The sequence below is a fragment of the Oncorhynchus masou genome, chromosome 31 (genome assembly GCF_036934945.1).
Source record: "Oncorhynchus masou masou isolate Uvic2021 chromosome 31, UVic_Omas_1.1, whole genome shotgun sequence".
Classification (NCBI taxonomy): Eukaryota; Metazoa; Chordata; class Actinopteri; order Salmoniformes; family Salmonidae; genus Oncorhynchus; species Oncorhynchus masou.
The window spans coordinates 48069921-48091880 of NC_088242.1; the positions used below are offsets into that span (position 1 = coordinate 48069921).

Sequence of the window (21960 nt, forward strand, 5' to 3'; positions counted from 1 at the left end):
TTCTCCTTAATGCGGGGCGGCAGTGTAGCCTAGTGGTTAGAGCATTGGACTAGTAACCGCAAGGTTGAAAGTTCAAAAAAAAAAAGGCTTTGTTACTTTGGTCCCAGCTCTCTGCAGGTCATTCACTAGGTCCCCCGTGCGGTTCTGGGATTTTTGCTCACCGTTCTTGTGACAAGGTACAAAATCTGTCGTTCTGCCCCTGAACAGGCAGTTAACCCACTGTTCCCAGGCCGTCATTGAAAATAAGAATTTGTTCTTAACTGACTTGCCTGGTTAAATAAAGGTAAAAAAAATGCAACTGCTCTGTCAGATTTGTAAAAACTTTACGGAAAAAGCACACCATGCAATAATCTGAGTACAGTGCTCAGAGACCAACACAACCCAAACAGATATCCGCCATGTTGTGTCAACAGAAGTCAGAAATAGCATTGTAAATATTAACTTACCTTAGAGAGGAACTCTGCCTAGAAGTCCAGCATCCCGGAGTCGCCTATTCACTGTTGACGTTGAGACCGGTGTTTCGCAGGTACGGTTTAATGAATTTGCCAGTTGAGTACTTGTGAGGCATCTGTTTCTCAAACGAGACACTCTAATGTACTTGTCCTCTTAATCAGTTGTGCACCGGGGCCTCCCACTCATCTTTCTATTCTGGTTAGAGACAGTTTGTGCTGTTCTGTGAATTTCTCGCATGGAAGAGCCTTCATGCTAATTAATTACTTTAAAAAATCATACAATTTTTCTGGTTTTTGCTTTAGATTCCGTCTCTCACAGTGGAAGTGTACCTATGATAAAAATTACAGACCTCTACATGCTTTGTAAGTGGGAAACACTGCCGATATTGCAGGTCATCAAATACTTGTTCTCCCCACTGTATGTAGATATTCCATAAAAGTTTGCCATTTCAGCTATAATAGTCATTTACAACATTAACAATGTCTTCACTGTATTTTTGATGAATTTGATATTTTAATGGCCAAAAAAATGCTTTTCTTCCAAAAACAAGGAAATTTATAAGTAACCCCAAACGTTTGTATGTTTACACACACACACTATAAACAGTGTATTCAGACCCTTTCACTTTTTCCACCTTTTTGTTACATTACAGCCTTATTTGAACGTTTAACATTTTCCTCATCCACACCATAATGACAAAGCGGGTTTCAGACATTTTTTCAAATGTATAAAAAGTAAATAACAAGTACTTTATTTACATAAGCATTCAGTCTCTTTGCTATGAAACCTGAAATTGAGCTCCGGTACATGCTGTTGCCATTGATCATCCTTGAGATGTTTCTACCACTTGATTGGAGTCCACCTGTGTTAAATTCAATTGATTAGCCATGCTTTGGAAAGGCACACACCTGTCTATATAAGGTCCCACAGTCGAAAGTGCATGTCAGAGCAAAAACCAAGCCATGAGGTCGGAGGAGAACCATCCAGAAGGACAACCATCTCTGCAGCACTCCGCCAATCAGGCCTTTATGGTAGAGTGGATGAAGCCACTCCTCAGTAAAAGGCACCTAAAGGACTTTGACCATGAGCAACAAGATTCTCTGGTCTTTTGAAACCAAGATTGAACTCTTGAAATCCACTGTATATTTATTAAGGAAAGCGAATCGATATAAATCCCAAAATCAGCTGAAACTGTCAATAGTAAAACAAAGCTTAAATACAGTTTAAGTGAACCCTGAATTCAGAAAATGAATGGCGAAATCACTTCCGGACATGGTAGACAACTCTTCCTCACCACTCTTGGGATTGAGCCCTGGTTTTGGCTTTATGTAGACTGAAACTGAGCCTTGCTGCTCTGTGGGTTTTGAACAGTGGTTCAGTCATGTTATAATGTAGGTTTAGTTAACAGGAGGTGTCTTCTGTCTGCTCATTGTGGCACCCTATTCCCAGAGCCTGGTCAAAAGTAGTGCACTATATAAGGAATAGGATGCCATTTTGGATGTACTGAACTGTCTGCTCTGGGTTTAGTAACTGTGTGTCTCCTGCAGTGAGATGATTCACACACAGTGTGGGCAGAGAGGGAAAGTGTCAGCTCTGTTTTCCTCATCCTGTTCCTGCTGCTCCTGTATAATAACTCCCACTGAGCCATAGACCGATCTGACCACATAGACATCACGCTGAACCCCCCCCCCCCCCATACCAGTACAAACCATTCCCCACCCCAGTACCTGGACAGTAGTCAGTCAGTGTGCTAGTCATTCACCACTTACTGCCATGTGACTGAAGTTTTGTGAAGAGAGAGTGTGCAGGTTGCTATGGTACAAAGTGTATGTGTGTGGTACACACACACAGTGAGCCACTACAAAACAGTGACTGCTTGAAGGAACATTTTGCCTCCCTGTAAATATAATATTCACTGTGTACAAAACATTAAGGACACCTGCTCTTTCTGTGACAAACTGACCAAGTGACAGCTATGATCCCTTATTGATGTCACCTGTTAAATCCACTTCAATCGGTGTAGAAGGGGAGGAGACAAGTTAAAGAAGGATTAGACTAAAGTGCCTTTGACCAGGGTAGGGTAGTAGGTGCCATGCACACCGGTTTGTGTCAAGAACTACAATGCTGCAGGGTTTTTCACGCTTAACAGTTTCCTGTGTGTCAAGAATGGTCCACCACCCAAAGGACATTCAGCCAACTTGACAACTGTGCCCCACAAAAAAATTGAGGGGAAAGGGGCGAAGTCACTTCCGGACACAGTAGACGACTCTTCCTCTACAGTGTTCCTGTCTCAGTGTTGTGTGTAGAGCATGGTTGCCAGGGCTCGTACCTGTGAGCTGCAATGTGCTGTAGCCTGGTCAGACTGAGGGAATCCTCTGCCTTCCCCTTTGTCCTTTGTTGATAAGGAGCTGTCATAGCACTGAGCATTGTGTGTCGGTTTTCTACTGTTTTCACTGCCCTTCTGCCCCCGCCAGCCTCTACCGTTGTTTCCATTACGTCAGTGGAGACTAAGTGTCAGACATAAAAGGACTGTTGAGGGGAATGGTGGAGCTTCAACACTAAACTGTCTGTAAAGAGGTAGCCTGTTCTGTTTGTGCTGTATAGCCAACTCCTATGACAAGACAGCACAGACTGGCCGACAGATATAAAAGGGCTGTTGATGGTGGTGAGAGGAGCCGGGGAGCTTGAGGAAACCCTGATAGAGGCAGCTTGCAGTCAAAATGTTGCTGTCCAAATAAATTAATGTATTGCATTAGTGCGGCTTGTCGGCGACTTTATTTTTATTCATGTTTTATTCTGCTGGCTGATTTTAGATTTGTTTTGGTCACTTTTGAATGCTGGCGGTGCTTTCACTCTGGTGGTAGCATGAGACTGAGTCTACAACCCACACAAGTGGCTCAGGTAGTGCAGCTCATCCAGGATGGCACATCAATGTGAGCTGTGGCAAGAAGGTTTGCTGTGTCTGTCAGCGTAGTGTCCAGAGCGTGGAGGCGCTATCAGGAGACGTGGAGGAGGCCGTAGCAGGGCAACAACCCAGCAGCAGGACCGCTACCTCTGCCTTTGTGCAAGGAGGAGCAGGAGGAGCACTGCCAGAGCCCTGCAAAATGACCTTCAGCAGGCCACAAATGTGCATGCGTCTGCTCAAACGGTCAGAAACGGACTCCATGAGGTCCCGACGTCCACAGGTGGGGGTTGTGCTTACAGCCCAACACCGTGCAGGACGTTTGGCATTTGCCAGAGAACACCAAGATTGGCAAATTCGCCATTGGCTCCCTGTGCTCTTCACAGATGAAAACAGGTTCACACTGAGCACGCGACAGTCTGGAGACGCCGTGGAGAACGTTCTGCTGCCTGCAACATCCTCCAGCATGACCGGTTTGGCGGTGGGTCGGTGTGGGGTGGCGTTTCTTTGGGGGGCCGCACAGCCCTCCATGTGCTCGCCAGAGGTAGCCTGACTGCCATTAGGTACCGAGATGAGATCCTCAGACCCCTTGTGAGACCATATGCTGGTGCGGTTGGCCCTGGGTTCCTCCTAACGCAAGACAATGCTAGACCTTATGTGGCTGGAGTGTCAGCAGTTCTTGCAAGAGGAAGGCCTGAATCCAATTGAGCACATCTGGGACGTCATGTCTCGCTCCATCCATCAACGCCACGTTGCACCACAGACTGTCCAGGAGTTGGCGGATGCTTTAGTCCAGGTTTGGGAGGAGATGCCTCAGGAGACCATCTGCCACCTCATCAGGAGCATGCCCAGGCATTGTTGGGAGATCATACAGGCACGTGGAGGCCACACACTACTGAGCCTCATTTTGACTTGTTTTAACGACATTAGATCAACGTTGGATCAGCCTGTAGTGTGGTTTTCCACTTTAATTTTGAGTGTGACTCCAAATCCAGACCTCCATGGGTTGATAATTTTGATTTCCATTTATACATTTTTGTGTGATTTTGTTGTCAGCACATTCAACTATGTACAGAAAAAAACATTTAATAAGAATATTTCATTCATTCAGATCTAGGATGTTATTTTAGTGTTCTCTTTATTTTTTTGAGCAGTGTATAATGATAATTAGTGTATTATTTTCAATCATGTTCTGATTTTAATCTCTTCAGTTTTTGTTGGAAAGGGTTAAAACTGAAGAGAGAGAATCTGGATTTTTCTTTGCCTCTCTCTGGGGAGATACATCTAGCTAGCTAAGTCAGACATTGGCTAGTCCATCAGAAGGTAAATCAAGGCATCTGCCATTCAACATTTTGACTTCATGGATGGGGCCGTTTTTTACAAAAACTCATGGAATCTTCTGCCTTCTTGAAGGTGAACAGGTCACTGCACAATAGCAGGCAGCAGTTTTCCCCCAGGTCTAGCTAGCTAGCTTTTGTTGTCGGCTAGTTTGCTGTGGATGCAGCAGGTGTTATCAAAGAGGCTGTTGTTAATTTGAAAGAGTAATGTCTCATACTGGAGTGCTGGTAGTTTGCCCCTAATGATGCACTGCCCTCTGGAGAGCCTCGCGGTTGAGTGTCGTCTAGTGTCGTCTAGTGTCACTAGTGTCGTCTACAAACTGATGATTGACTTGGATGATGATTGACTTGGAGGCGTGCATGACCACGCAGTCATGGGTGAACAGGGAGTACAGGAGAGGGCTCAGAACGCACCCTTCTGGTGCCCCAGTGTTGAGGATCTGCTGAGTGGAGATGTTGTTTCCTACCTTCACCACCTGGGGGCGGCCCGTCAAAGTCCAGGACCCAGTTGCACAGGGCGGGGTTGAGACTCAGGGTCTCGAGATTAATGATGAGTTTGGAAGGTATTGTTGGATTCGACATTTTGAACATTGAGATATTAAAGACATGGTAGATCACTCATAGTATATTAACGAGTGAAAGACTGGGTCTCTGTAGAAAGACAGCTGTGGAATGTGTTGGGTGATGAGGAGAGCAACGTGTTGATACAGGGGAGAGAGATGGACATCTGTTGATTAGATGGAGGGGTTGAGGTCAGTAGGTGAGGACAGATTCTCATCTGGGAGTAATAAAGGTTTGCTGTATCCTGTTACCCTCTTTATTCTCTTCCTGTCAAACCATAAGATGTAACCATTGGAGAGGAGGAGGAGGGTCTTAAGTGGGATATATATATCTGAATGGGACAAATGTTGGGATGTCTGAATTAAAGCTGTACAGAACCTTTGGGAAGAATTCAACTTGGTTAAAGCTTCTCTAGTGTCCGTGAGTTATTTACTCTGAAAAATAAGAACCTAACAGTACTATGGTGGTAAATGCTGAGCTGTAATCAATAAACAGCATTCTTACATAGGTATTCCTCTTGTCCAGATGGTATTGTGCAGTGTGATGGCGATTGCATTGTCAGTGGACCTATTGGGGAGGTAAGCAAATTGTGGGTCTAGGGTATCAGGTCAGGTGGACGTTATATGATCCTTGACTAGTTTCTCAAAACACTTCATGATGACAGAAGTGAGTGCAATGGGGTGATAGTCATTTAGTTCAGTTACCTTAGCCTCCTTGGGAACAGAAACGATGGTGGCCATCTTGAAGCATGTGGGGACAACAGACTGGGATAGGGATTGGTTGAATATGTCCGTAAACACACCAGCCAGCTGGTGTCCAATCGTTCTTTCCAGCTGTATTTAATAACACTTGGGATTTTCTCGGCTAACAATGTAAGAAATAATACATAATAAACAAATTACTGCATAGTTTAAGAATCTGAAGCGAGGCGACCATCTCTGTCGTGCCATCCGTGTGCGTGCTTGCTGATGTTAGTATCTTTGAAAATAACTTTTGCGTCTGAAACATTGTTGCGTTTAAAGTGGAACTGACAGCATTTGAGCATCATTAAATCTGATTCAAATCTGTTCATATATACCCCCAGGAAGAATGACACTGTTTCAAACCTTTTCTGACAAGCGACCACTTAGATATGGTCACTTTCTCGTTTTCATGAATCCCTAGAATATTTGGGAATTAGGCATTTCTGAAAATTCTATAGAATTATAGTGGGAAAGCGGCCATGCATTTGGACAATTAATAGACACTGCAGCAAATAAAACCAAATAAAAACATCTGTCTTGTTCAGGACTGGCCTCTACACAGACGCGCTATAGCCAATCATAGTTTCAGTAGGCCTTTATACGAACAAGCCTTTTGCCACATGGGCATGCCATCATTCACTGTGAACTGGATTTGTGTTTACCTGCAGTTGCAACAGCATGACTTTAGATCATTAGAACACATTTGCCAAAAGCCACCAAAATACACCTGAATGGATTTCTAAAAATATGTAAATACCACGGGAGTCCTCTCACATTAGAGAACGTTGCATTCCTATTGATCAAACAACCATGAAAAGGTAGGCTTTCCCTCCCTAAGTTATGCACCTCAACAACTGTTTACCAGAGCAAGATGAGCAAAAATCTAATGAAGGAACATTAGATTAAGACTCAACTTTTTTCAGCTAGTTGGCCATCAACACTGATAAACGATGCGGAATTGTAGCCTCCTCATCCTTCTGCAGCTTGCCTGCCAATGCATGCTTGTCCCAACAAAGCACCCAAGCTAACTGGTTAAAGTTGGCTTACTAATTACTTCCAGGCACAAATGAGAGAACACTTCACTCTGACCATTTTACTCGCCGTTGCAGAGCAGGTTAGGCTTTTTACATGTTATCGAGAGCATTCCTGACTAAATATAGCTTTTTTTGGTCTACGTTTATTGACACCGGTCATTCAGCGGGCGTTGTGCGTTCATAAATTCACTCTGGCACACTCACTCTGGGTAGATAGCCAGCCCGATAGCAAATAAATTGAACTACCAAGAAATGTATTGGTGAATTATATTAATTATGCATTGATCTGCATCCATCTATTCTGCCAACAATGACTTAGTTGTAGTCATGGAATGTTGAGTCAAATTTAACATATTTTGAAAGTTGGTTATGTAGCATAATCTGGGAATTGTATATTTTTGACTGATATTATGATGGTCTGTTTGTTTTATATCTGCAATGAAGTTAAAATGCTGTCAGTTCCACTTTAAACTAGGTCACTGGTTACTTTGTGTGCTTAACGTAAAATATTTAGATTGGGAAATGCTTAATGGCTGTGTTTATGTATTCTTAAGATTTGGAACCTACTGTCTTATGTCTGAGTTTATAGACTGCTTATCCTTTAACACCCTTTAACATTTTGCCAAGCAGTTCCCAAATGGCCCACCCAGAGAAGGAAAGACACCCTGTGTTTTTTCGTTGTTTTTTTTCACAAGTTTTCCTATAGATGTTCCTTTTTCACTCTCAACAATGCTTAAAACACTTCAATCTGATTGGGTGGGCCTGTCAGGGCACCTCAGTGGGTAGGCCTTAGTCCACCCAGGCCAATCCATGTCTACGCCCCTAATGCAAACTGCACATGATGACCTATTTCACATCACAAATGGCCTACTAACCAACACTTTAAAGTTTTTCAACACCTGGTTTGCATACCCATTGTTGCCTTAGTTAGCATTTACAGGTAGATATCATGAATTGAAATGTCTCCTACGCTTCCGGGTACCAATATCATTTTCAGTGAGCTGCTCCATACCAAAAACAATTTGTATTTGTATTTATTATGGATCCCCCATTAGCTGCTGCTTTGGCAGCTACTCTTCCTGGGGTCCAGCATAATTAAGGCAGCTTATACAATTTAAAAAACATTAAAACACATTCACAGATTTCACAGCACATTGTGTGCCCTCACCACTACCACAAATCCATGTGTATGTATAGTGCGTATGTTATCGTGTTTGTGTGTGTGTGTATGCATGTGTCCGTGCCAATGTTTGTTGCTTCACAGTCCCCGCTGTTCCATAAGGTGTTTTTTAAATCTAATTTTACTGCTTGCATCATGTAGTCATGGCTCTAAATAGTACTGTGTGCTTCCTATAGTCTGTTCTGAACATGGACTGTGAAGAGGCCTCCTGTGGCATGTCTTGTGGGGTATGCATGGGTATCCGAGCTGCATGCCAGTAGTTTAGACAGACAGCTCGGTGCATTCAACATGTCAATACCTCTCATAAATAAAAGTAGTGATGAAGTCAATCTCTTCCACTTTCAGCCAGGATTAATTGACATGCATATTATTAATATTAGCTCTCTGTCCATCCAAGGTCCAGCCGTGCTGCCCTGTTCTGAGCCAATAGTCAAGTTGCGACAAAACTAGGGCCTGTAGGACCTGGCTTATTGATAGTGTTGTTAAGAAGGCAGAGCGTCACTTTATTATAGGCAGACTTCTCCCCATCTTAGCTACTACTGCATCATGACAAAGTATCCAAGATGGCGTAGCAGTCAGACGTCTTTGTCCTGTCGTGTCCCTTGTATATATCGTTTTACATCTTTTTCGTCGCATATCCTTTAAAATATTTTGCTAAACCTCAACATCCTAAATACTCTCCTGCAACCTGCCTCACCCAATGTGGTGTGGATCTGCTTTTTTTCCCCTAAAGTATTTATATTTACTTCGGATCTGGAATCCCTCAACTGAAGCTAGCCAGCTAACTACCAGCTATCAGTCAGCAAACCATTGCCAGCGGTCATCAGCTAACCTTCAGCTGGGAAAGCTCTCATCAGTTCGAACATCCTGCCTCTAACCAGAGCATAATGGACCTGTTATTTTTATTTGCGGATTCCTACCGCAAACTGAACATTTTCATCTGGATCTTCACAACTAGCTCACTGCAATCCCGGATGACTACTTATGGCTAGTGTTTCCATCCCAGAGCAAGTACAAATTAGCTTGAAGCTAGCCCGGCCAGGGCTCCTGTGCTACCACCGAAGTATACTCCTGGGCTACAATATCCGGACCCTTTCTACAGCCAATACGGGGCATGGAACCCCGCATATCCCCTACGACTGGAATACCGACATAATCTGCCTGAGGACTCCCAACAGGCCCCTCAGGCGCGACGCTACCTAGAGCTACTTGGAACCCTACTAATACCATGACTGGTCTATCGATGTCACCGCACGAAGAGGCAAAAACAGACTTACCCCATTGCGACGTCCCCCAAAGGCTAACTTTCTAGCCCCTGATATCTGCTTGCTTGCTAACCCGGTCGGCTAACTGCTTGCTTGCCTGCCCGGTCTGCTAACTGCTAGCCCCTGCTAACTGCTTGCTTGCTAACCCGGCCTGCTAACTGCTAGCTTGCTCCGGTCTACTAGCTGCTAGCTTGTTAGCATCGGCCTGCTAACTGTCTGAATCGCTGTGTCCCCAGCCAGCCCAACCACTCACTGGACCCATATGTTCACTTGGCTACGCTCTCTCTAATATCAATATGCCTTGTCCATTACTGTCCTGGTTAGTGATTACTGTCTTATTTCACTGTAGAGCCTCTAGCGCTGCTCAATATGCCTTAACCAACATTTTAGTTTTAGTTTTTTATGCATAATACAAAAATCACCTTAAATCACCTTACATTGCTACATTAAACATGTCTAGCAAACCAAACACACTTTTCATTAACAATGCTCAAACATTGTTTCAGAGCCCTGCAAAATGACCTCCAGCAGGCCACAAATGTGCATGTGTCTGCTCAAACGGTCAGAAATAGACTCCATGAGGGTGGTATGAGGCCCCGACGTCCACAGGTGGGGGTTGTGCTTCCAGCCCAACACCGTGCAGGACGTTTGGCATTTGACAAAGAACACCAAGATTGGCAAATTCGCCACTGGCTCCCTGTGCTCTTCACAGATGAAAGCAGGTTCACACTGAGTACACGTGACAGAGTCTGGAGACGCCGTGGAGAACGTTCTGCTGCCTGCAACATCCTCCAGCATGACCGGTTTGGTGGTGGGTCAGTTATGGTGTGGGGTGGCATTTCTTTGGGGGGGGCCGCACAGCCCTCCATGTGCTCGCTAGAGGTAGCCTGACTGCCATTAGGTACCGAGATGAGATCCTCAGACCCCTTGTGAGACCATATGCTGGTGCGGTTGGCCCTGGGTTCCTCATAACGCAAGACAATGCTCGACCTCATGTGGCTGGAGTGTGTCAGCAGTTCCTGCAAGAGGAAGGCATTGATGCTATGGACTGGTCCGCCCGTTCTCCAGACCTGAATCCAATTGAGCACATCTGGGACATCATGTGCTAAATGACTTAAATGTAAATGTAAATGTCTCGCCCCATCCATCAACGCCACGTTGCACCACAGACTGTCCAGGAGTTGGCGGATGCTGTTGTCCAGGTGAACTCCGTACGGGAGTTCCAGCAGAACACTCAATGTTCTTGATGTCTGTTTAACTCCTTGACGCTACACATCCCTTTAGTGGGATCATTTTCGTCAGCAACCGCTGAATAGCATAGCACAACAGTCAAATAATATTACAAAAAATATTAATATTTATGAAATCACAAGTGCAATATTGCAAAACACAGTTTAACCTTTTGTTAATCCACCTGTCGTCTCAGATTATGAAATTATGCTTTACAGCGAAAGCAATCCAAGCGTTTAAGTTTATCGATAACATAACATTATGTACACTAAGCATTAAGTAGCTAGGTCACGAAAATCAGAAAAGCAATCAAATTAATCGTTTACCTTTGATCTTCAGATCTTTTCACTCACGAGACTCCCAGTTACACAACAAATGTTCATTTTGTTCCATAAAGATTATTTTTATACCCAAAATACCTCAGTTTATTTGTCGCGTTATGTTCAGAAATCTACAGGAAAGAGCGGTCACGACAACGCAGAATAATATCCATTATGTCCACAGAAACATGTCAAATGTTTTTTATAATCCATCCTCAGGTTGTTTTTAAAAATATATAGTCGATAATATATCAAACGGGTGTGTAGGTTTTTCAAAAAACACTGGGAGAAACAATGGCCGCTTTACTCTGTAGCGTAAAATTCACTGAGAGCCCCCACCTATTCACTTACGCAATGTGATCTTTCACGCTCAATTTTCAAAATAAAAGCCTGAAACTATGTCTAAAGACTGAAACCTTTTAGGGAAGCCATAGAAAAAGGAATCTGGTTGATATCCCTTTAAAAATGGAGGATAGGCATGCATAGGAACAGAGGTTTCAAAATAAGAGGCACTTCCTGATTGGATTTTCCTCAGGTTTTCACCTGCAATATCAGTTCTGTTATACTCACAGACAATATTTTTACAGTTTTGGAAACTTTAGTGTTTTCTATCCTAATCTGACAATTATATGCATATTCTAGTTTCTGTTGCTGAGAAATAGGCAGTTTCAAATGGGTATGTTTTTTAGCCAAAAATGAAAATACTGCCCTCTACACGCAGAAGGGTTAACAGTCTGATGGCCTTGAGATAGAAGCTATTTTTCAGTCTCTCGGTCCCAGTTTTGATGCACCTGTACTGACCTCGCCTTCTGGATTATAGCGTGGTGAACAGGCAGTGACTTGATGATCTGAGCAGGAATCAGAGTTATGGTCAGATTTTCCAAATCTCTCAAGGTAGATCATGTGGTCTACAGCTTATCATGAGATACTCTACCTTAGGTGAGCAAAACCTTGAGACTTCCTTAGATATCATGCATCAGCTGTCACATAAATGCATAGGCCACCGCCCCGTGTCTTACCAGAGGCTGCTGTCCCTCTTGCACTCTTTCGTTTCTCTCCCTGTAATAAACCCCAGCTGGGCAAATTTGGCTTATGAATGAATCAAAAGGTTTTTTTTGCTTACACTTACGGATATTTGTGTGTGTCTAACTGTATTGATACACTTTCAATTGGACAAATGAAGCCCCTCTGTATCACTCACAATGCTTTGCTTTATATGTTCTTCAATAACAAATGGATCCTCTTCATGTGCCAAGCCAAGAGTTAGTTTTTTTTTGCAGTTTCCTGTCGGGAAATCATTACTTTAAGAGGAAGAGAACATTCATTTCCCTCTCTTGTTGTTCATTTTCTTTGTCTGTCTGAAACGATTTGTTCTTATAGACAAATGGCAGCAGGGAGTCCCAGATTGCTTGTCTGGAGGGTGACAACGTTGTCTCTGTCACAACGTTGGTTTGGAGGGTCACACTTGTCTCTGTCATCCCAAAGCGTTGGTCTGGAGGGTGAGTCTGATCCCCCTTCATTACTCTGTTCTGATAATAGCCTGGTTCCATTCGGGCCTCAGTTGGACCTCTAGCTCTATTCATTAGCCCTGATCAATAGGATCCCTACAGCATGTCCTGTTCCTCTTATCAATGGTCCTTATGGATAGACGACTGACAAGGAGGCAGGCAGACAAACAGCCAGCCAGCCATCCATAGTCCTTATTCTCTGCATCAAGGGGTCCTCATAATGGACAGATATCCAGACAGGTAGGCAGAAGTGCCGAGCCTTTGTTGCTGCCGGCACAATGTGGATGAGTGAGTGAGGTGTGATATGATACAGATTATAAAAGGTGATTTATGGATCACCAATTGATTTATTTAGTTCGCCAATGTGTTGAACAAGAGTCATGTTCATGTAAGAATGATGTGAATCTCACCTTTTACCTATATTTCACGCTAATCCACATTAGGACTCTCTCTGAACTAGGAATGGGCATGAGTAATCGAATGGACGTCAACTTTCTTTAACCAGAGATAAAAATGTCTTGAAGACCAGGTTCATTTGCTTGGACTCATGTTCCATTTGTACATGTGCATTTGAAGGGCACAACAAAAAAGAATCCAAGCCAACCATCACAGTTCTCCCTAAATTCCCTTTCCTGTCCATGTCTCACTCACTCAATTGCGTTCCAACCGCTCCCTCTGCACATGCGTGCTGAGTTTGCACACAAGCTCCCGTTAGGCCTACAGAAATAAATTCCTATAAAAATGTATCGAACTGACGGGATACACAAGCTACATAGTTTTATCGCAAATTCAAAATGGAATGGTTGACTGAAGTAGGAAAATGTGTTCCAACAATGAGCTGCAGTTTTGGAATAAATGCGTCCTGTCTATTTTTCGCTTAGGGTACCTTGTGAACTGCTTTTGCCATTTAGAATTGGTTAGACAAGGCAAAAAATCCCCAAAAACAAAGACAGTGAAATTATGCAAATACTTTAGTTTGATAAAGACAAGGTTATTTTCATCAGAATCATTCAGCCTAGGCCTACTCACCAAATGTGTTGTGGCAGTAATTCATCCCCATATAGTATTCAATGTGGAGTTGTTAATCCCATCACTTCTGATGTTGACAGTGGAACCTACTTGATCTAGACAGAGACACTTCTGCCTCCAGAGAGAATGACAGACGGCTCCACTTCAAGGTGTGTGTGTGTGTTCAAATACTTCCTGACGAGTCGCCACCAGCTAAGGTAGGCAACAGCACATGCTGATCCTCAACACTGTGGCCCCTCACTGCGGCCCCTCAGGGGTGCGTGCTTAGTTCCCTCCTGTACTCTCTGTTCACCCACGATTGCGTGGCCAAGCACGACTCCAACACCATCATTACATTTGCTGACGACGCAACAGTAGTGGAGCGGTCGAGTTTCAAGTTCCTTGGTATCCACATCCCCAACAAACTATCATGGTCCAAACACACCAAGACAGTCGTGAAGAGGGCATAACAACACCCCTCAGGAGACTGAAAAGATTTGGCATGGGTCCCCAGATCCTCAATGTTCTACAGCTGCACCATCGAGAGCATCCTGACCGGTTGCATCGCCGCCTGGTAGCGTCAAGTCTAATTCCAAAGGCTCCTCAACAGCTTCCACCCCCAAGCCATAAGACTGCTGAACAATTAATCAAATGCCACCCCCCCCTGTTTTTACACTGCTGCTACTCTTCATTTATTATCTATGCATAGTCCCTTTACCCCTACCTACATGTACAAATACTTTACCCTACCTATGTACCTCAACTAACCTGTACCCCTGCACATTAACTCGGTACCGGTACCCTTGTATATTTTTTATTTTTTTATTTCGCCTTTATTTAACCAGGTAGGCTAGTTGAGAACAAGTTCTCATTTGCAACTGCGACCTGGCCAAGATGAAGCATAGCAGTGTGAACAGACAACACAGAGTTACACATGGAGTAAACAATTAACAAGTCAATAACACAGTAGAAAAAAAGGGGAGTCTATATACATTGTGTGCAAAAGGCATGAGGAGGTAGGCGAATAATTACAATTTTGCAGATTAACACTGGAGTGATAAATGATCAGATGGTCATGTACAGGTAGAGATATTGGTGTGCAAAAGAGCAGAAAAGTAAATAAATAAAAACAGTATGGGGATGAGGTAGGTGAAAATGGGTGGGCTATTTACCAATAGACTATGTACAGCTGCAGCGATCGGTTAGCTGCTCAGATAGCAGATGTTTGAAGTTGGTGAGGGAGATAAGTCTCTAACTTCAGGGATTTTTGCAATTCGTTCCAGTCACAGGCAGCAGAGTACGGGAACGAAAGGCGCCCAAATGAGGTGTTGACTTTAGGGATGATCAGTGAGAGACACCTGCTGGAGCGCGTGCTACGGATGGGTGTTGCAATCGTGACCAGTGAACTGAGATAAGGCGGAGCTTTACCTAGCATGGACTTGTAGATGACCTGGAGCCAGTGGGTCTGGCGACGAATATGTAGCGAGGGCCAGCCGACTAGAGCATACAAGTCGCAGTGGTGGGTGGTATAAGGTGCTTTAGTGACAAAACGGATGGCACTGTGATAAACTGCATCCAGTTTGCTGAGTAGAGTGTTGGAAGCAATTTTGTAGATGACATCGCCGAAGTCGAGGATCGGTAGGATAGTCAGTTTTACTAGGGTAAGTTTGGCGGCGTGAGTGAAGGAGGCTTTGTTGCGGAATAGAAAACCGACTCTTGATTTGATTTTTGATTGGAGATGTTTGATATGAGTCTGGAAGGAGAGTTTACAGTTTAGCCAGACACCTAGGTGCTTATAGATGACCACGTATTCAAGGTTGGAACCATCCAGCCTCGTTATTGTTATTCTGTGTTGATTTTATGACATTTTTTTGCTTTAGTGTATTTAGTAAATATTTTCTTAGCTCTATTTCTTGAACTGCAATGTTTGTTAAGGGCTTGTACTGTATGTAATTTCACATTAAGGTCTGCACCTGTTGTATACAGTGCATGTGACGAATAACATTTTGATTTAATTGAGCTTGCCTGTTGCAAAGGAATCAATATAATAGTCACAAAAAGTCCAAACCCCATCCATCTGGCACTCCAGGCAGGGTAAGGCAAATGCACAACCTATTTGAAAGACTTCAAAGACTATTTGTCATCGATACAGTGTTGAGTACTACCTGTATCTGCAGTATAGAGATACTGCATTGTATGGGCTCTACTGTAGGTTACCCTATGGTTGCTTGTCCTCATCTGTCCTATCTTACATAATGCTGGTGTTGCATAAGATACTTTACTCTCCCCCTAGTATTATTGGTACAGTATGGTTGTATTTTTGTCTGTGATATCTAAAGGCAGGGGAATGACATTACAAGGTTTTCTGAACACTCTCACTCTCTCTTCGTCTCTCTCTATCCCTCTTTCCTCTCTCTGCCCTCATCTCTCTCTTCCGCTTCTCTCTCTGCTTCATCTGTGGACCCCTTCACACTCTCTCCCCAAAATTTCTCACTCTTGCCCCTCTTTCTTGTTGATCTTTTTCATGATTGTTCTGAATCGAAGGACCATGCAAGCTCTGTATTATCCCCTTAAGTGCTAAAATGTGTGTTAACTCTCTCCCAACCTACCCAGGTTAGTGTACCATGGCTTCTAAGCCCCATCCTCCTTTGATGAAGAAACACAGTCAGTCAGACCTGGTGAGCCGGCTGAAGACCAGGAAGATACTTGGGGTTGGAGGAGAGGATGACGATGGAGAGGTGCATAGGTCAAAGGTCAGTTTAATTGTACAGTCTAATAATACAGTGTGCACAAGCTCCTTCTCCATCACGGGTGGATCAATCGTTGACATTGTGCAAGCATTGACTAGAGGGAGATTCTACCATGATTTAATTCCTAAAAAGTAGTGTGGACAGAATAGAGATCTCTTAACCAGTTGGATTTAGGGGGCGCTATTTTAATTTTTGGATGAAAAACGTTCCCGTTTTAAAAAAGATATTTTGTCACGAAAAGATGCTCGACTATGCATATAATTGTCAGCTTTGGAAAGAAGACACTCTGATATTTCCAAAACTGCAAAGATATTGTCTGTGCCACAGAACTGATGTTACAGGCGAAACCCAGATAAAAATCCAACCAGGAAGTGCCGCATTTTTTGAAACCGCCTCATGCCAATGACTCCTTATATGGCTGTGAATGAGCTACGAATGAGCTTACGTTTTCCACATATTCCCCAAGGTGTCTACAGCATTGTGACGTCTTTTTAGGCATTTCCCTTGAAGAATGGCTGTAAGGGACCATATATGGCAAGTGGTCACATGGTGTCTCCCGCAGAAAACCTTGCGTAAAATACTGAGGTAACCATTTTTCCAATCGCTTCTTATGAGAAACCAACTGCCTCGACGGATATATTATCGAATATATTTGTTAAAAACACCTTGAGGATGGATCCTAAACAACATTTGCCGTGTTTCTGTCGATATTATGTAGCTAATTTTGAAAAAAGTTTGGCGTTATAGTTGTAGCATTTTTCGGTCGATTTCTCAGCCAAGCATGGTGAAGAAACGGGAGCTTTTTCGCCTACAAAAAGAATATTTTGGGAAAAAAGGAACATTTGCTATCTAACTGGGTATCTCCTGAGTGAAAGCATCTGAAGTTCTTCAAAGGTAAATTATTTAGTTTGGTTGCTTTTCTTATTTTTGTGAAAATGTTGCCTGCTGCCAGCAGAGCGTAGCATAGCATTATGCCATGATAAACTTACACAAATGCTTGTCTAGCGTTGGCTGTAACGCATATTTTGAAAATCTGAGATGACAGTGTTGTTAACAAAAGGCTAAGCTTGTGTTTGAATATATTTATTTAATTTCATTTGCGATTTTCATGAATAGGAAAAGTTTCTAGGGGTATTTATGTCCGTTGCGTTATGCTAATGCATTTGAGGCTATAATTACGCTCCCGGATACGGGTTTGCTCGTCGCAACTAGTTAATTGCATCAGTTGATGTATTACTCATGCAACATGACAGCACATTCAAACTGACACACATTGCTGTAAAAGTAACAATTATTCATGACGCATTTGTTAAAGGTCCCGAATAGTCAAAATCATGTTTTTCATCAAATTGGATGATATTTTGATCTAAGCAGTTCAAAGTAGGGTGACCCAAGTATGAACATTGACTGAAGCTGGTACATTGATAAAGTTTGATCATAAAGTTACTGGTCCCCTCTGCCCGTGAACACTTGGATTCAGGAGGCAGGCATTACCAAAGATTTACTTCTGACTTTATGCAACGTAATTAAAGTGTCTTTACTAATTTAACTATATACCACTTGCTTGTCGACCTTTACATTCCAAAATCATAGGCATTAATATGGAGTTGGTCCCCCCTTTGCTGCTATAACAGCCACCAATCTTCTGGCAAGTCTTTCCACTAGATGTTGGAACATTGCTGCGGGGACTTGCTTCCATTCAGCCACAAGAGCATTAATGAGGTTGGACACTGATGTTGGCCGATTAGGCATGGCTCGCAGTTGGCGTTCCAATTCATCCCAAAGTTATTCAATGGGGTTGGGGTCAGGGCTCTGTCAAATTTTCCACAGAGATCTCAACAAACCATTTCTGTATGGACCTTGTTATTGCATCGGAGCATTGTCATGCTCTAACAGGAAAGGCCTTTCCCCAAACTGTTGCCACAAAGTTGGAAGCACAGAATCATCTAGAATGTCATTGTATGCTGTAGTGTTAAGATTTCCCTTCACTGGAACTAAAGGACCTCGACCGAACCATGAAAAACAGCTCCATACCATTATTCCGCCTCCACCAAACTTTACAGTTGGCACTATGCATTCGGGCAGGTTGCATTCTGCTGGCATCCGCCAAACTCAGATTCTTCCTTTCGGCTGCCAGAATGTGAAGCATGATTCATCACTCCAGAGAATGAGTGGCCACTGCTCCAAAGTCCAATGGTGGCAAGCTTTACACCACTCTGCCATGCGCAATTCCAAGAGTTGGCTGATCTTAGGCTTGTGTGCGGCAGCTCATCCAAGGAAACCCATTTCATGAAGCTCCTGACAAACAGTTATTGTGCTGACTTTGCTTCCAGAGGCAGTTTGGAACTCGGTAGCGAGTTTTGCAACTGAGGACAGACTTTTTACGCGCCTAGGCACTCAGCACTCCCGTTCTGTGAGCTTGTGTGGCCTTCCACTTCGCAGCTGAGCCACTGTTGCTCCTAAGTGTATCCACTTCACGATAACAGCACTTACATTTGACCAGGGAAGCTCTAGCAGGGCAGAACTTTGACTTACTGACTTGTTGGAAAGGTGGCATCCTATGACGTTGCCAAGTTGAAAGTCATGGAGCTCTTCAGTAAGGCCATTCTACTGCCAATGTTTGTCTATGGAGATTGTGTGTGAATGTATATTAGTGTAGCTAGCTCAAGGAGAACATACAACCAAAGATAGTGGTAGACTTTCATCTGTGTGACTGTTGTGACTGGATGCCATAGTGTAAATTGAACGCTACACTGTTTTCCGTAGAATGAAAATATCCGACAGCAGTGGCTGCTTTTCATTTCGGGTGGACAGGCTGAACCGGAAATTACGATCATGTCACATTTGCAATGCACATTTTTAGCGTAGTTTCTCGATCAGTTGGGGAGAACATTCGATGGGTCTTACCAGGAAGCTAATCCTGAAGACGGATGCTGTACCATCGTTGACAGTGGATCTTGCAAGTGCTGACCATAACGTAAGTATCAGAGTTGGATACTGCATTTGAGAGATCGGGGTGCTAACGTTAGATAATCTGGCGGTTGCTGCTTGGACGCTATAGTTTCTGTGACACACCTGATAGCCACTTTTTTTTGTTCCATCCCTAAACCCCCTACATTGAGTCGGAGAACTGGCAACACACAGCTGGCATGAAGGAATATTGTCCACAAAAGGAGTTGTTTTTTGTAATTTACCCCTGAAAATCATGTTGCCATTCCATTGTGTAGGTTGCTGTTTTACAGTTGATGTAGCTTGTCATTGGGGCTAATCATGATGATTATGAGGGGGGTTATTATTTGGTCTTTCTCCAGCAGTAATGATAGTAGATGTTGAATTTCCGAAAATGTCTCTGTCTGCACAGCTTCCCAGGCTACCACCGCAGCAAGAATGCTGTGAGACAAAATCAGCTTTCCCGAAGGCAAAGAAGGGGGAATATGCTGTGAAGACAGACCTAAGATGCTGTAAATCATAGTTAGTTATTCATTTAAAATCTGCATCAATTGAGCATTTCAGGCACACAAACATTTCCAAATACGAACATTGAAAAGTTTCACAAAGTGCCCCACCAAATATTGCATATTTCAAATTGAGTACTTCACAAACACAAGAAAACACATTGTAGAATTAGTAGATCACTAAATCAATGAATTGATAGCGTCATAACAATAAACACTGAACAAAAATATAAATGCAACATGCAACAATTTCAAAGATTTTACTGAGTTACAGTTCATATAAGATAATCAGTACATTGAAATAAATAAATTAGGCCCGGTCTATGGATTTCATGACTGGAAAAACATATCCATCTGTTTGTAAGAGACATCTTAAAAAAAAGTATTCAGTATCTGGTGTGACCACCAATTCACATTTCCTTTGCATAGAGTTGATCAGGCTGTTGATTGTGGAATGTTGTCCCACTTCTCTTCAATGGCTATGTGAAGTTGCTGGATATTGGGGAGAACTGGAACACGCTGTCATACATGTTGATCCAGAACATCCCAAACACGCTCAATGGGTGACATGTCTGGGGAGTATGCAGGCCATGGAAGAACTAGGACATTTTCAATTAAGGCATTGTGTACAGATCTTTGCGATATGGGACCGTGCATTATTATACTGATACATGAGGCGATGGCAGCGGATAAATGGCACGACAATAGACAATAATGGATCTCGTCAAGGTATCTCTGTGGGAAAATGCAATTGTGTTCATTGTCTGTAGCTTATACCTGCCCATACCATAACCCCACCATCACCATGGGGCAGTCTGTTCACAACGTTGACATCAGCCAACCGTTTGCCCACATGACGCCATACAGCCGGCACAGTTGAAACCAGAATTTAGACGGTTTCACTTCTCCTGCGTGCCAGTGGTCATCATAGGTGAGCATTTGCCCACTGAAGTCAGTTACGACACCGAACAAGTCAAGACCATGGTGAGGACAACAAGCAATCAGATGAGCTCCCTGAAACAGTTTGACAATTTGTGCAGAAATTATTTGGTCGTGTAAACCCACATTTCATTGGATGGCTGGTCTCAGACGATCCCTCAGGTGAAGAAGCCGGTGTAGAGTTTCTGGGCTGGCGTGGTTACATGTGGTCTGCGGTTGTGAGGCTGGTTGGATATACTCCCAAATTCTCTAAAACAATGGGAGGTGGCTTATGGTAGAGAAATTAATATTAAATTATCTGGCAACCACTCTGGAGGACATTCCAGCAGGCAGCATGCCAATTGCACACTCCTTCAACTTGAGACATTGTGTTGTGTGAAAAACAAATTTTAGAGTGGCCTTTTATTGTTCCCAGCACAAGGTGCACCTGTGTAATGACCATGCTGTTTAATCCGCTTGTTGATATGCTATACCTGTCAGGTGGATGGATTGTCTTGGCACAGGATAAATGCTTACTAACAGGGATGTAAACAAATTGGTGCACAACATTTTAGAGAAATAAGCTTGCAACATTTCTGGGACATCTTATTTCAGGTCATGAAACATGGGACCAGCATTTTATATGTTGAGATTATATATATTTTTTCAGTGTAAAGTTAATTAAATTCACAACCCATTTAACAAACATTTTCCTTTTCTTACCCCTTTTTTTCTCCTCAATTGGTAGTATTTCGTCTCATCGCTGCAACTCCCGTACGGACTCGGGAGAAGCGAAGGTCAAGAGCCATGCGTCCTCCAAAACCCAACCTAGCCGCACTGCTTCTTGACACAATGCACATCCAACCCGGAAGCCAGCCGAACCAATATGTCGGAGGAAACACCGTAAACCTGGTCACTGCACCCGGCCCGCCACAGGAGTCGCTAGTGCGCGATGAGACCAGGATATCCCTGCCGGCCAAACCCTCCCTAACCCGGACGACGCTGGGCCAATTGTGCGCTGCCCCATGGGCTTCCAGGTCGCGGCCGGCTACGACAGAGCCTGGGCTCGAACCCAGAATCTCTGGTGGCGCAGTTTGCACTGCGATGCAGTGCCTTAGACCACTGCACCCACCTGGGGGTAAAACATTTCCCCTTTCAATAACATTACAGGCTACTTAGACAGGATTCTGGATCTCCTCTTCAATGAGGTCACCCTTTATCCAGTACTATGAGGGAAAGCTGTGCTTGCTCTCCATCCCAGGACTCCTGTCTGCCCAGTGTGAGAGCCTAACAAGG

At 43.5% G+C, this 21960-nt stretch overlaps 1 protein-coding gene across 1 annotated transcript in view; it reads left to right on the forward strand.

Moving 5' to 3' along the window:
• Positions 1–21960, forward strand: part of LOC135524036 (tumor protein p53-inducible protein 11-like) — a 141523-nt gene that overhangs the window by 37261 nt on the left and 82302 nt on the right. Inside the window, exon 2 of the mRNA XM_064951172.1 lies at positions 16155–16294. Coding sequence (XP_064807244.1) covers positions 16166–16294 — 129 coding nt within the window. The 5' untranslated portion in view covers positions 16155–16165. The remainder of the gene's footprint in view (positions 1–16154; positions 16295–21960) is intronic.